The sequence below is a fragment of the Petromyzon marinus genome, chromosome 22 (genome assembly GCF_048934315.1).
Source record: "Petromyzon marinus isolate PM22_M1 ecotype Great Lakes invasive population chromosome 22, UKy_Petmar_22M1.pri1.0, whole genome shotgun sequence".
In the NCBI taxonomy this organism is placed as follows: Eukaryota; Metazoa; Chordata; class Hyperoartia; order Petromyzontiformes; family Petromyzontidae; genus Petromyzon; species Petromyzon marinus.
In genome coordinates this window covers 12,763,446-12,776,742 of record NC_133688.1, presented here as the reverse complement: position 1 = coordinate 12,776,742, position 13,297 = coordinate 12,763,446, and the positions used below count along the sequence as shown (strand labels likewise).

The following is a 13,297-nucleotide window of genomic DNA, read 5'->3' as shown; positions in this document are numbered from 1 at the left end:
TGCCTGGAATAGCTCTGCCTCGAACTCACTACCCTGGTCAGTAATGACTCGTTCGGGGATCCCGTGCTTAAGTACGCAGTGTTCCACGAACGCTCGGGCCACTACGAGGGCTGTCTTATCGGGGATGGCTACCGCTACGGGATAGCGTGTGAAGTACTCCACCGCTTCGAGAATATATCGGTTGCCCCGGTGGGATCGCGGGAATGGCCCCTGCAGGTCGATCCCGACCAACTGGTTCGTCGGCTGACGCGGAACGGCCTCAGGGGTACCTGATATCGCGCCGGTTTCGGCCCCATTGCTGACACGTGCGGCAGCCCTGTACCCAGGCGGCCACGTCTTGTGCCAACTTGGGCCAGAGATACTGGCGGCGCAGGGTTTCCCGAGTGCGCCGTTCTCCATCATGGCCCCCGAGCGGGTGGTCGTGCACTAGTCTCAGCAGCTGGGGTCGCACCTGGGCGGGCACGCAGATGCATCCCGGCTGGCCGGCTTCGGTTAGTTCCCGGACCACCCCGTTCTGCACGCACAATTGGGCATACAAACCGCTCCAGGGCCGTGGTAGGGTGTCCTCTTTCTCCCGTAGGGCCGCCTCCACCGCCGCCAGATCTGGATCCCGCAGCTGGGTCCGTCTCAGCTGCTCGTCGTCCAGGCCCGGGAAGGCGCAGCCGACGTCCTCCTGGATCCGATCGGGTGGGGTTGAGCGACCCGTTGGGCCCCGGGGTGTGGGCTCCATGCCCACCGAGTGGTCCCCCGGGTCCCTGGTTCCTCCTACCAGGGTCTCTGTGGCGCATACTGCACTGCCTTTCACCGGGGGAGGGTTAGTCTCGGTGCGCTCCTGGGGGTCCGCCACCTGCCGGCAACGGCCCCCCGTGAAGCACGGGCAAGCTTCCTCCACCCTTGTCTCGGCGCACACCGCGGGCCGCCTCGACAAGGCGTCCGCGTTTGCGTGCGTACGCCCAGCTCGGTACTCTATTTGCAGGTTGTACTCCTGCAGCTGCGCCAGCCATCGGGCCATCTGCCCCCGCGGTTCCTTGAATGTAAGGAGAAACTGCAGGGCATAATGGTCGGTGCGCACTCGACATTTCCTGCCGTACAAATACGGTCGGAACTGTTTACACGCGAAGATCACGGCATACAGTTCCTGACGGATCACGCAATCATTCAGCTCGGCCCCACTCAGGGTCCGACTGGCGTATGCGATGACCCGCTCCGTCCCACCCTGTACCTGTGACAGCACCGCGCCCAGCCCACTGCTGCAGGCGTCGGTGTCCAAGATAAAATCCGTGGTGAAATCGGGAAAGCTAGGGTGGGGGTGTGGGTGAGGTGGTCTTTGAGGGTGGTGAAGGCCGTTTGGCAGGCCTCTGTCCATCGGTAGGGGTTCTTAGGGGAGGTGAGTTGGGTGAGGGGGCGTGCAGTCTTGCTGAATCCCTTTACAAATCGACGATAATAGGTGGCGAGTCCCAAGAATGACCTGATCTCCGTCAGATTCCTTGGCTGTGGCCATTCCACTACGGCGCGCACCTTTTCCGGATCGGTGCGCACCCCCGCCTCGCTGACTCGGTGTCCGAGGTACCCTACCTCGTGCTGCGCTATGTAACACTTACACAGCTTGAGCTTGAGATGGGCTGCTCGCAGTCGCTGGAACACCTCTCGCAGCCTGGACCAGTGCTCGGACAGAGATCTGCTGAACACTATCACGTTGTCCAGGTAAATCAGGCACTGTTCCCACTGTAAGCCCCGCATCACCAACTCCATCAACCGCTGGAACGTCGCGGGCGCGTTAGTGAGTCCGAACGGAAGCACTCGAAACTCGAACAGCCCCATCGGGGTGGTAAATGCGGTTTTCGGCCGATCCTCCTCCGCCATCTCCACCTGCCAGTACCCGGACGCTAGATCGAGGGTGGAAAAATACCGTGCTCCTGCAAGGCTGTCAAAGGTGTCGTCGATGCACGGTATGGGGAAGGCATCGCCGAGGGTGACTGCGTTCAACTTTCGGTAATCAACGCAGAACCGGGTCGACCCATCCTTTTTCGTCACTAGCACCACCGGGGCAGACCAGGGGCTCGCCGAGGGCTGAATTATGTTATCACATAGCATATCCGCGACTGCCTCCTTGATCTGGGTCCGTTCGGGCGCGCCCACCCGGTATGCGGGGAGTTTGATCGGTCGGGCTGCACCTGTGTCAATTTGGTGCTTAACAAGGTCTGTCCGGCCTACATCTGAATCGTGTTCACTGAACACGTCGGCGTACTCCCGTAACAACCCGCGCAGCTGATCGGCCTCCCCCTTAGGTAAATCTGCCCAAGGCACATGTAACGCATCATGCAGGGGAACGATATAGGCCCAGGGGGTCGGGCCGACCCGCCAGGCCAGATCCTGGTTGTCCTCGGGGCGGCCAGGGTCTTCCGCCCAGAGTGCGAACACCGAGTCGTTAGAGTGGCGCGCGTGCAGGGGGTGTATGGTAGCTACTGTGGTGCGCCGTCGTAGCATCGCCAGGGTACTGTGTGGGTTAAACACCCGCATGAACAGTCGCCCCCCGTCTGCGTTTACCAGCGTGGCTGACCCTACGACTCCGTATCGCGCTGCCAACTCCGGGTGAGGGGTTAGCATTACCTCGCCCGATGGTCGGTGTGTGGGGTCGGCGGAGGGGGTTGCCACTGGCACCAGCATCTCGGCGAGCGGCCCGATGGTGACGGCCGACACCAGGTTAGCGGCCACGGGTGTGAAGCGAGGGCGATTCGGCTCGGGTCCCAGGAACGGGATCCGTTCCCCGCTGCCCTCCACGGTGGCGCATCGCTGGCGGGGCTGCACGTTGAGCCCCAGCTTTTTCAGGAGGTCCGTACCTGCAATACACTCGTGGCACAACACACTCGAGACGTAGAATTCCTGTGTGCACACCTGGTTTCCGAGACGGACCTCGAGGGAGATCCTTCCTAGCAACCCCATCCCGGCTCCGCTCGTGGTGTGCAGCGCGCGATCCGGGGCCTGCAGGCGGCTCACGTCAACCCCGAGCACGCTGCAGTGCGCTGCCCGTTCACCTGTCCTTCCACCAGCGACGTGGCCCCCGTGATTCCCGCCAACAGCTCCTGCAGCCAGTCGCCCGTGCTCACCGCGTCCCTGGGTGTTGTAGTCGGAATCTGCGTGGGGGTCACTCGCTCACCATTATTATCGTCGTTCTGCAAAGGGATCGTGTTGACTGCACCCCTAGGTGGTCCACTCTCTAGGGGGCATTGGCGTTTAACCCTGGCGCGTTTCTAGTGTGGGCGATCTGGGGACAGTCCCTCACGAGATGCCCTTGACGGTCGCACAGGTTACACGCTCGGGGGGCGGTCCCATAGGAGGCCCCTTTCCTATTCCTTCTTCCCATTCCCATACGCAGCTGTCCCAGGTCGGACTCTAACTGGGACACCCGCCCAGCCAGTCCCCCTACTGTGGAGCGTAGTTCCCCCATCTCGGACTGGATGGCTTTCATATTTTTACTCGCTTCCTCACGTGCGTGGGTCACCTGGCAGGCTACATCCTTTATGCCCGTCTGTATTCCCGCCACCCATCCCGGGGTTGTCTCGCGGGATACCGGAGGCTCCCTTTCCCGATCCCTTACTGTCCTGGCGAGCTCCTGTTCCTCCTCTTCCTCCTCTAGGGACAGGCTTGCGACGGTGCGCTCCCGTCCCAGTCCTCAGAGCTGCGCGCGTTCGCTAGAAATTCTTTCACACTTACGCGCGCGCTCGACAAGGGCGTTAAAGGGAAGACGCGTACAGTTCATGTCTGGCTGCCACCACGCCGTGCGAGTCAAGTATCGCTGAATTTTCTCGGTGGCCAGCTCCTCAATCACCTCTGTCGTGTACCCCGGGCGTGCGATCTTTGTTAGCTCGCGCAGATCCTCGGCATAATAGCGCAGGTCCTCGCCGGGTTGGCGACGGCGTGCCTCTAAGACCGCTTTTGCCTCCTCATCACGCGTACCGAAACGCAGATCAAGTCGGCGCATCAGTTCCTCTAGCTGTGTCTGCGCGCTTGTGGGTAGAGCTTCCACAAAATCGGCTGCCCGCCCATCCAGGTTCATATTAAGTTGACGTAACGCCTGCGCGTCCGTCCACCCATTAATTTCCTTAGCCCCTAGGACGTTGCGGGCAAACGCTTTCCACGAAGTGGTACCCCGGCCGGTGAATATGTGCCTTATTTTCGTGTGGGGTAACGCGGGGGTTCATACCGCTTCTGACGCCAAACTGTGGGGGCTACCGTCCCCCGCCATCGCCGAATTGTCGGGGCCGCTGTCCCCCGATTCCCCCGTGACGCTCGTACCACTACCCCCCGGCTGTTCTGTGGGGTCCGGGCTACCGGCTTCCACTCCCTCGCCTCCCTGTACCCCTGACTTTGTTGCTGCCCACGTCGGCATATTTCTATTAGCGGGGCGGTACGCTTTACGCTTGCAGCGCGCTGCGCTGGTTAAAGGGGATCCCTGCGTTCTGATTCAAAGGGGCCGTTTAAACCGCCGCGCGAATACGCGCACGTCTGGCGCGTCGCTCGCTACCTCGCTATAGACACTCGTGCAGGCGAGTGATCGTAACACAGTCACACCGGCGCGCGAGCGCTAAGCACTATTGTAAGTGATTGCGCAGGTGCGCGAGCGCTAAACACTACTGTAAACAATCGTACAGATGCGTGGACACCAAGCACACTCCACACTCTCAAAGACCGCACGACGCAGTTTTATCCCCCTGCTAGCGATTTTATTTGCCGCGAGTAACCAGTTTAATCTACGTGTGATGGTGTGGGTCAGTGGACGCTAGTCTATCCCTCGGAGGTCTTCAGTTCAATTTCTCCTACCAATCGTCCCGCTCTCTACCCTGGATTTAAAACACTTAAACTTACATCTCTGTCCCTCGCACTTACTTCCACCCTGCTGTGCTGAACGCTGTAGGGGGACGAGGTGGCGAGTTGACTCTGTAGAGGGGCTAGCCTGGCGGTGCTGGAGTATGTCCCACGGACGTCTCGGACGGCTCACTCTGCTGCTGCCGGAACCGCGATGATCTTGAAGAAGAAGTCCCTAATACTGCCTCAATCACCTCCTCTTATCCTACCTATCACAAAGGCATTTCGTGGCGCCCCCATGTTCCGCACCCGTGTCCTTTGATGTGCGGATCCTAGCGCTGGTGACGTCACCGCAGTGGTTTCTCGCTACCAGTCCACTGACCCGTGCTTGTGTGTGTGTGGTTCCAACTGCGGTGGCCCGACGGCCCCTGCCGTGACCATGCAACTTTAATATTAGGTGACGGCGCCGCAGTGCATGTCAGCTACGGGGGGAAGATCGCCCAATTTCCCGGCCGCAGGAAACCATGAAGTTCGATCCCATTAGGGACTTCTGGAAAAAAACCTATCGGCCGGGTGACCTCCCCTCCCGGCTCTACGTGGGGCGTGTGTGCGTTCGTGCGGGGGGGGGGGGTGGGGAGGGGGGGGGTGCACAGCGCCGGTGTCGGCATCCCCCGGTGGCGGCTTCACGGCGGTGGGCACGGCCTCGGCAGAGCGGCTCTGCTGCTGCAGCCTCACGACTGTGCAGTGGGAAAAACGCGGACGTCTGAGAAGGGACCAGCCCCGGGAGAGTTGCGGGAAATCCGAGGCATCGGTGGCGGCGTCGCGGCGGTGGGTACGTCTCCGCTGGAGCGGCTCTGCTGCGGCGGCACCACACAGCCCCCCGAGGTGCTAGTGCCCGTCCCGGGTTGACTGTAGCACCTCGCCTGGGTTGCCCCTATGAAGTAGCGCCGCGGAGTCCGCAGGGCTCGTCCAGCTCTCGTGGCTGGTCTTGGTGGTGGTGGCTCCATCTCTCGGGGTTCCGGCGGCGGTCTCCTCCACTCCAGTGGTTCTCTCCAGCCCTGGGTACCTGCGGCTGGGAGACAAACTCGGGGGCGCCGTCCCCGTCTCTCCTGGCTCGGACCGGGACCCCCTGGGGCCCGGGGCCCCGTGGGGCCCATATACTGTGCGAGGCCCCTGGGTATCGGGGGTGTAGGGACCCCGGGGTTTCGGGGTCCTCGAACGGCGGGGTTCTCCCTTGCTGGGGCCGCCCTCCATGGTTTTAGTCGCCGAACATTAACTACCACCTCCCGGCCCCTCTCTCCCCCCTGAATCAGTACCGTCCAGGGGGAGATCTGTTGCCCCACCGTCCAGGGTCCCTGCCAGTAGGTGGTTAACTTCCCCACCTGCCCGGCCCCAACGCGAGGGGTGTGCAGCCACACCTTAGAGCCCGCCGAGTAGAAGGGGGACTCCATCCGGGGTCGGGCGCCCTGCTCCTGCCGCCGGTGTGCGGCCTCGCCTTGCGGGTAGGCATGGACCCTAGCTTCTCGTAGGGTCCCCATCAAGTGCTCCACGGGGCGGCTCCCTTCCTCCCGTTGCGGCGGAGGGACACCGAACAGCAGATCTGTAGGCAGGCGAGACTCGCGACCAAACATCATTAGGAACGGGGTCTGTCCCGTGGATGTGTGTACAGTGGTGGCGTAGGCGAACAGAGCATAGGGGAGGTGTTCGTCCCAGTCCCGTTGATTCGCGGCCACCATGCGTTTAAGCTTCCCGGCAAGAGTCTGGTTCATTCTCTCTACCATCCCATTTGCCTGGGGGTGATACGCCGTAGTTCGGTCCTTCTGGATCCCGAACTCCCGGCACAGTGCCTGGAATAGCTCTGCCTCGAACTCACTACCCTGGTCAGTAATGACTCGTTCGGGGATCCCGTGCTTAAGTACGCAGTGTTCCACGAACGCTCGGGCCACTACGAGGGCTGTCTTATCGGGGATGGCTACCGCTACGGGATAGCGTGTGAAGTACTCCACCGCTTCGAGAATATATCGGTTGCCCCGGTGGGATCGCGGGAATGGCCCCTGCAGGTCGATCCCGACCAACTGGTTCGTCGGCTGACGCGGAACGGCCTCAGGGGTACCTGATATCGCGCCGGTTTCGGCCCCATTGCTGACACGTGCGGCAGCCCTGTACCCAGGCGGCCACGTCTTGTGCCAACTTGGGCCAGAGATACTGGCGGCGCAGGGTTTCCCGAGTGCGCCGTTCTCCATCATGGCCCCCGAGCGGGTGGTCGTGCACTAGTCTCAGCAGCTGGGGTCGCACCTGGGCGGGCACGCAGATGCATCCCGGCTGGCCGGCTTCGGTTAGTTCCCGGACCACCCCGTTCTGCACGCACAATTGGGCATACAAACCGCTCCAGGGCCGTGGTAGGGTGTCCTCTTTCTCCCGTAGGGCCGCCTCCACCGCCGCCAGATCTGGATCCCGCAGCTGGGTCCGTCTCAGCTGCTCGTCGTCCAGGCCCGGGAAGGCGCAGCCGACGTCCTCCTGGATCCGATCGGGTGGGGTTGAGCGACCCGTTGGGCCCCGGGGTGTGGGCTCCATGCCCACCGAGTGGTCCCCCGGGTCCCTGGTTCCTCCTACCAGGGTCTCTGTGGCGCATACTGCACTGCCTTTCACCGGGGGAGGGTTAGTCTCGGTGCGCTCCTGGGGGTCCGCCACCTGCCGGCAACGGCCCCCCGTGAAGCACGGGCAAGCTTCCTCCACCCTTGTCTCGGCGCACACCGCGGGCCGCCTCGACAAGGCGTCCGCGTTTGCGTGCGTACGCCCAGCTCGGTACTCTATTTGCAGGTTGTACTCCTGCAGCTGCGCCAGCCATCGGGCCATCTGCCCCCGCGGTTCCTTGAATGTAAGGAGAAACTGCAGGGCATAATGGTCGGTGCGCACTCGACATTTCCTGCCGTACAAATACGGTCGGAACTGTTTACACGCGAAGATCACGGCATACAGTTCCTGACGGATCACGCAATCATTCAGCTCGGCCCCACTCAGGGTCCGACTGGCGTATGCGATGACCCGCTCCGTCCCACCCTGTACCTGTGACAGCACCGCGCCCAGCCCACTGCTGCAGGCGTCGGTGTCCAAGATAAAATCCGTGGTGAAATCGGGAAAGCTAGGGTGGGGGTGTGGGTGAGGTGGTCTTTGAGGGTGGTGAAGGCCGTTTGGCAGGCCTCTGTCCATCGGTAGGGGTTCTTAGGGGAGGTGAGTTGGGTGAGGGGGCGTGCAGTCTTGCTGAATCCCTTTACAAATCGACGATAATAGGTGGCGAGTCCCAAGAATGACCTGATCTCCGTCAGATTCCTTGGCTGTGGCCATTCCACTACGGCGCGCACCTTTTCCGGATCGGTGCGCACCCCCGCCTCGCTGACTCGGTGTCCGAGGTACCCTACCTCGTGCTGCGCTATGTAACACTTACACAGCTTGAGCTTGAGATGGGCTGCTCGCAGTCGCTGGAACACCTCTCGCAGCCTGGACCAGTGCTCGGACAGAGATCTGCTGAACACTATCACGTCGTCCAGGTAAATCAGGCACTGTTCCCACTGTAAGCCCCGCATCACCAACTCCATCAACCGCTGGAACGTCGCGGGCGCGTTAGTGAGTCCGAACGGAAGCACTCGAAACTCGAACAGCCCCATCGGGGTGGTAAATGCGGTTTTCGGCCGATCCTCCTCCGCCATCTCCACCTGCCAGTACCCGGACGCTAGATCGAGGGTGGAAAAATACCGTGCTCCTGCAAGGCTGTCAAAGGTGTCGTCGATGCACGGTATGGGGAAGGCATCGCCGAGGGTGACTGCGTTCAACTTTCGGTAATCAACGCAGAACCGGGTCGACCCATCCTTTTTCGTCACTAGCACCACCGGGGCAGACCAGGGGCTCGCCGAGGGCTGAATTATGTTATCACATAGCATATCCGCGACTGCCTCCTTGATCTGGGTCCGTTCGGGCGCGCCCACCCGGTATGCGGGGAGTTTGATCGGTCGGGCTGCACCTGTGTCAATTTGGTGCTTAACAAGGTCTGTCCGGCCTACATCTGAATCGTGTTCACTGAACACGTCGGCGTACTCCCGTAACAACCCGCGCAGCTGATCGGCCTCCCCCTTAGGTAAATCTGCCCAAGGCACATGTAACGCATCATGCAGGGGAACGATATAGGCCCAGGGGGTCGGGCCGACCCGCCAGGCCAGATCCTGGTTGTCCTCGGGGCGGCCAGGGTCTTCCGCCCAGAGTGCGAACACCGAGTCGTTAGAGTGGCGCGCGTGCAGGGGGTGTATGGTAGCTACTGTGGTGCGCCGTCGTAGCATCGCCAGGGTACTGTGTGGGTTAAACACCCGCATGAACAGTCGCCCCCCGTCTGCGTTTACCAGCGTGGCTGACCCTACGACTCCGTATCGCGCTGCCAACTCCGGGTGAGGGGTTAGCATTACCTCGCCCGATGGTCGGTGTGTGGGGTCGGCGGAGGGGGTTGCCACTGGCACCAGCATCTCGGCGAGCGGCCCGATGGTGACGGCCGACACCAGGTTAGCGGCCACGGGTGTGAAGCGAGGGCGATTCGGCTCGGGTCCCAGGAACGGGATCCGTTCCCCGCTGCCCTCCACGGTGGCGCATCGCTGGCGGGGCTGCACGTTGAGCCCCAGCTTTTTCAGGAGGTCCGTACCTGCAATACACTCGTGGCACAACACACTCGAGACGTAGAATTCCTGTGTGCACACCTGGTTTCCGAGACGGACCTCGAGGGAGATCCTTCCTAGCAACCCCATCCCGGCTCCGCTCGTGGTGTGCAGCGCGCGATCCGGGGCCTGCAGGCGGCTCACGTCAACCCCGAGCACGCTGCAGTGCGCTGCCCGTTCACCTGTCCTTCCACCAGCGACGTGGCCCCCGTGATTCCCGCCAACAGCTCCTGCAGCCAGTCGCCCGTGCTCACCGCGTCCCTGGGTGTTGTAGTCGGAATCTGCGTGGGGGTCACTCGCTCACCATTATTATCGTCGTTCTGCAAAGGGATCGTGTTGACTGCACCCCTAGGTGGTCCACTCTCTAGGGGGCATTGGCGTTTAACCCTGGCGCATTTCTAGTGTGGGCGATCTGGGGACAGTCCCTCACGAGATGCCCTTGACGGTCGCACAGGTTACACGCTCGGGGGGCGGTCCCATAGGAGGCCCCTTTCCTATTCCTTCTTCCCATTCCCATACGCAGCTGTCCCAGGTCGGACTCTAACTGGGACACCCGCCCAGCCAGTCCCCCTACTGTGGAGCGTAGTTCCCCCATCTCGGACTGGATGGCTTTCATATTTTTACTCGCTTCCTCACGTGCGTGGGTCACCTGGCAGGCTACATCCTTTATGCCCGTCTGTATTCCCGCCACCCATCCCGGGGTTGTCTCGCGGGATACCGGAGGCTCCCTTTCCCGATCCCTTACTGTCCTGGCGAGCTCCTGTTCCTCCTCTTCCTCCTCTAGGGACAGGCTTGCGACGGTGCGCTCCCGTCCCAGTCCTCAGAGCTGCGCGCGTTCGCTAGAAATTCTTTCACACTTACGCGCGCGCTCGACAAGGGCGTTAAAGGGAAGACGCGTACAGTTCATGTCTGGCTGCCACCACGCCGTGCGAGTCAAGTATCGCTGAATTTTCTCGGTGGCCAGCTCCTCAATCACCTCTGTCGTGTACCCCGGGCGTGCGATCTTTGTTAGCTCGCGCAGATCCTCGGCATAATAGCGCAGGTCCTCGCCGGGTTGGCGACGGCGTGCCTCTAAGACCGCTTTTGCCTCCTCATCACGCGTACCGAAACGCAGATCAAGTCGGCGCATCAGTTCCTCTAGCTGTGTCTGCGCGCTTGTGGGTAGAGCTTCCACAAAATCGGCTGCCCGCCCATCCAGGTTCATATTAAGTTGACGTAACGCCTGCGCGTCCGTCCACCCATTAATTTCCTTAGCCCCTAGGACGTTGCGGGCAAACGCTTTCCACGAAGTGGTACCCCGGCCGGTGAATATATGCCTTATTTTCGTGTGGGGTAACGCGGGGGTTCATACCGCTTCTGACGCCAAACTGTGGGGGCTACCGTCCCCCGCCATCGCCGAATTGTCGGGGCCGCTGTCCCCCGATTCCCCCGTGACGCTCGTACCACTACCCCCCGGCTGTTCTGTGGGGTCCGGGCTACCGGCTTCCACTCCCTCGCCTCCCTGTACCCCTGACTTTGTTGCTGCCCACGTCGGCATATTTCTATTAGCGGGGCGGTACGCTTTACGCTTGCAGCGCGCTGCGCTGGTTAAAGGGGATCCCTGCGTTCTGATTCAAAGGGGCCGTTTAAACCGCCGCGCGAATACGCGCACGTCTGGCGCGTCGCTCGCTACCTCGCTATAGACACTCGTGCAGGCGAGTGATCGTAACACAGTCACACCGGCGCGCGAGCGCTAAGCACTATTGTAAGTGATTGCGCAGGTGCGCGAGCGCTAAACACTACTGTAAACAATCGTACAGATGCGTGGACACGAAGCACACTCCACACTCTCAAAGACCGCACGACGCAGCTTTATCCCCCTGCTAGTGATTTTATTTGCCGCGAGTAACCAGTTTAATCTACGTGTGATGGTGGGGGTCAGTAGACGCTAGTCTATCCCTCGGAGGTCTTCAATTCAATTTCTCCTACCAATCGTCCCGCTCTCTACCCTGGATTTAAAACACTTAAACTTACGTCTCTGTCCCTCGCACTTACTTCCACCCTGCTGTGCTGATCGCTGTAGGGGGACGAGGTGGCGAGTTGACTCTGTAGAGGGGCTAGCCTGGCGGTGCTGGAGTACGTCCCACGGACGTCTCGGACGGCTCACTCTGCTGCTCCCGGGACCGCGATGATCTTGAAGAAGAAGTCCCTAATACTGCCTCAATCACCTCTTATCCTACCTATCACAAAGGCATTCCGTGGCACCCCCATGTTCCGCACCCGTGTCCTTTGATGTGCGGATCCTAGCGCTGGTGACGTCACTGCAGTGGTTTCTTGCTACCAGTCCACTGACCCGTGCTTGTGTGTGTGTGGTTCCAACCACGGTGGCCCGACGGCCCCTGCCGTGACCATGCAACTTTAATATTAGGTCACGGTGCCGCAGTGCATGTCAGCTACGGGGGGAAGATCGCCCAATTTCCCGGCCGCAGGAAACCATGAAGTTCGATCCCATTAGGGACTTCTGGAAAAAAACCTATTGGCCGGGTGACCTCCCCTCCCGGCTCTACGTGGGGCGTGTGTGCGTTCGTGCGGGGGAGGGGGGGGGTGGGGAGGGGGGGGTGCACAGCGTCGGTGTCGGCATCCCCCGGTGGCGGCTTCACGGCGGTGGGCACGGCCTCGGCAGAGCGGCTCTGCTGCGGCGGCCTCACGACTGTGCAGTGGGCAAACCGGGGACGTCTGAGAAGGCACCAGCCCCGGGAGAGTGGCGGGAAATCCGAGGCATCGGTGGCGGCGTCGCGGCGGTGGGTACGGCTCCGCTGGAGCGGCTCCGCTGCGGCGGCACCACACTTATCGTAATGGCACGAGTATTGTGACCTTAGCTAAACTGATTGTAATCAGCGAACTCAAACAGCAAAGCCGTCTCTTCATGCCCTCAGATTATGTTGGTTTATAAACAACCCAGTAAACTTTGCCACTTCACATTTGTCCTTGCACCCACAGGCTGTCCCGCAATGGCCGCACGGTCATCTTCTCCATCCACCAGCCACGCTACTCCATCTTCCAGAACTTTGACCGGCTCACGCTGATGCACCACGGGGAGGTCGTGTTTCACGGACCCTCCCTTGACGCCGTGCCTTACTTCTCTTCCATCGGTACCAACTGCGGTTGCCACGCATGGATTTTTTTCGCAACACGATACGCTCGGCACCACCGAGGTCCAATGCCGGCTTTGATGGCGCTCGGTAATGGGGCAGCTCGCAAGAACTGCTGAAGACGGAGCCCCCGTGGCTTGGGATAGTCCATCTCGCAGCCATCCCTCGAGTTATCTTAACTTTATCTTCTTTGGTTCTTTCAGTAAAGTCTCGTAGAATGAGAATAAAATAATAAAATAACACAATAAAATTCTCACGACGTTTCGGCCACAACGCAAGCGGCCGTCTTGTGGCCGAAACGTCGTGAGAATTTTATTGTGTTATTTTATTATTTTATTCTCATTCTACGTGACTTTACCGAAAGAACCAAAGAAGATGAATCCTTGCAGTCACGAAAGCTTGAAATCGAAATTTATCTTAACTTCGTTCAATTTGTCGTGCTGTTGTTAGTGCTTTGCTGCACTTTTCAACAGCTGTGGCCAGGATACATAATGCAGTGCCCAAACCACTGTGCCACTGCTCTTCCCCATATAATACTATGCAGTAACATGGCCAAAAATGTGGGGTTGTACACAACTCATTATGCAATGTCATAGTGTAATATGGGTGATAAAATGCCATAATGAATAGCCATCATTCTGTTTTGCTTCATCAATGTTTATT

The 13,297-nt window shown here is 60.4% G+C and overlaps 1 protein-coding gene across 1 annotated transcript in view; it reads left to right on the top strand.

Annotated features, from left to right (window-relative positions):
- LOC116945085 (broad substrate specificity ATP-binding cassette transporter ABCG2) overlaps positions 1–13,297 on the top strand; it is a 46,137-nt gene that overhangs the window by 18,141 nt on the left and 14,699 nt on the right. Inside the window, exon 7 of the mRNA XM_076068725.1 lies at positions 12,483–12,634. Coding sequence (XP_075924840.1) covers positions 12,483–12,634 — 152 coding nt within the window. The remainder of the gene's footprint in view (positions 1–12,482; positions 12,635–13,297) is intronic.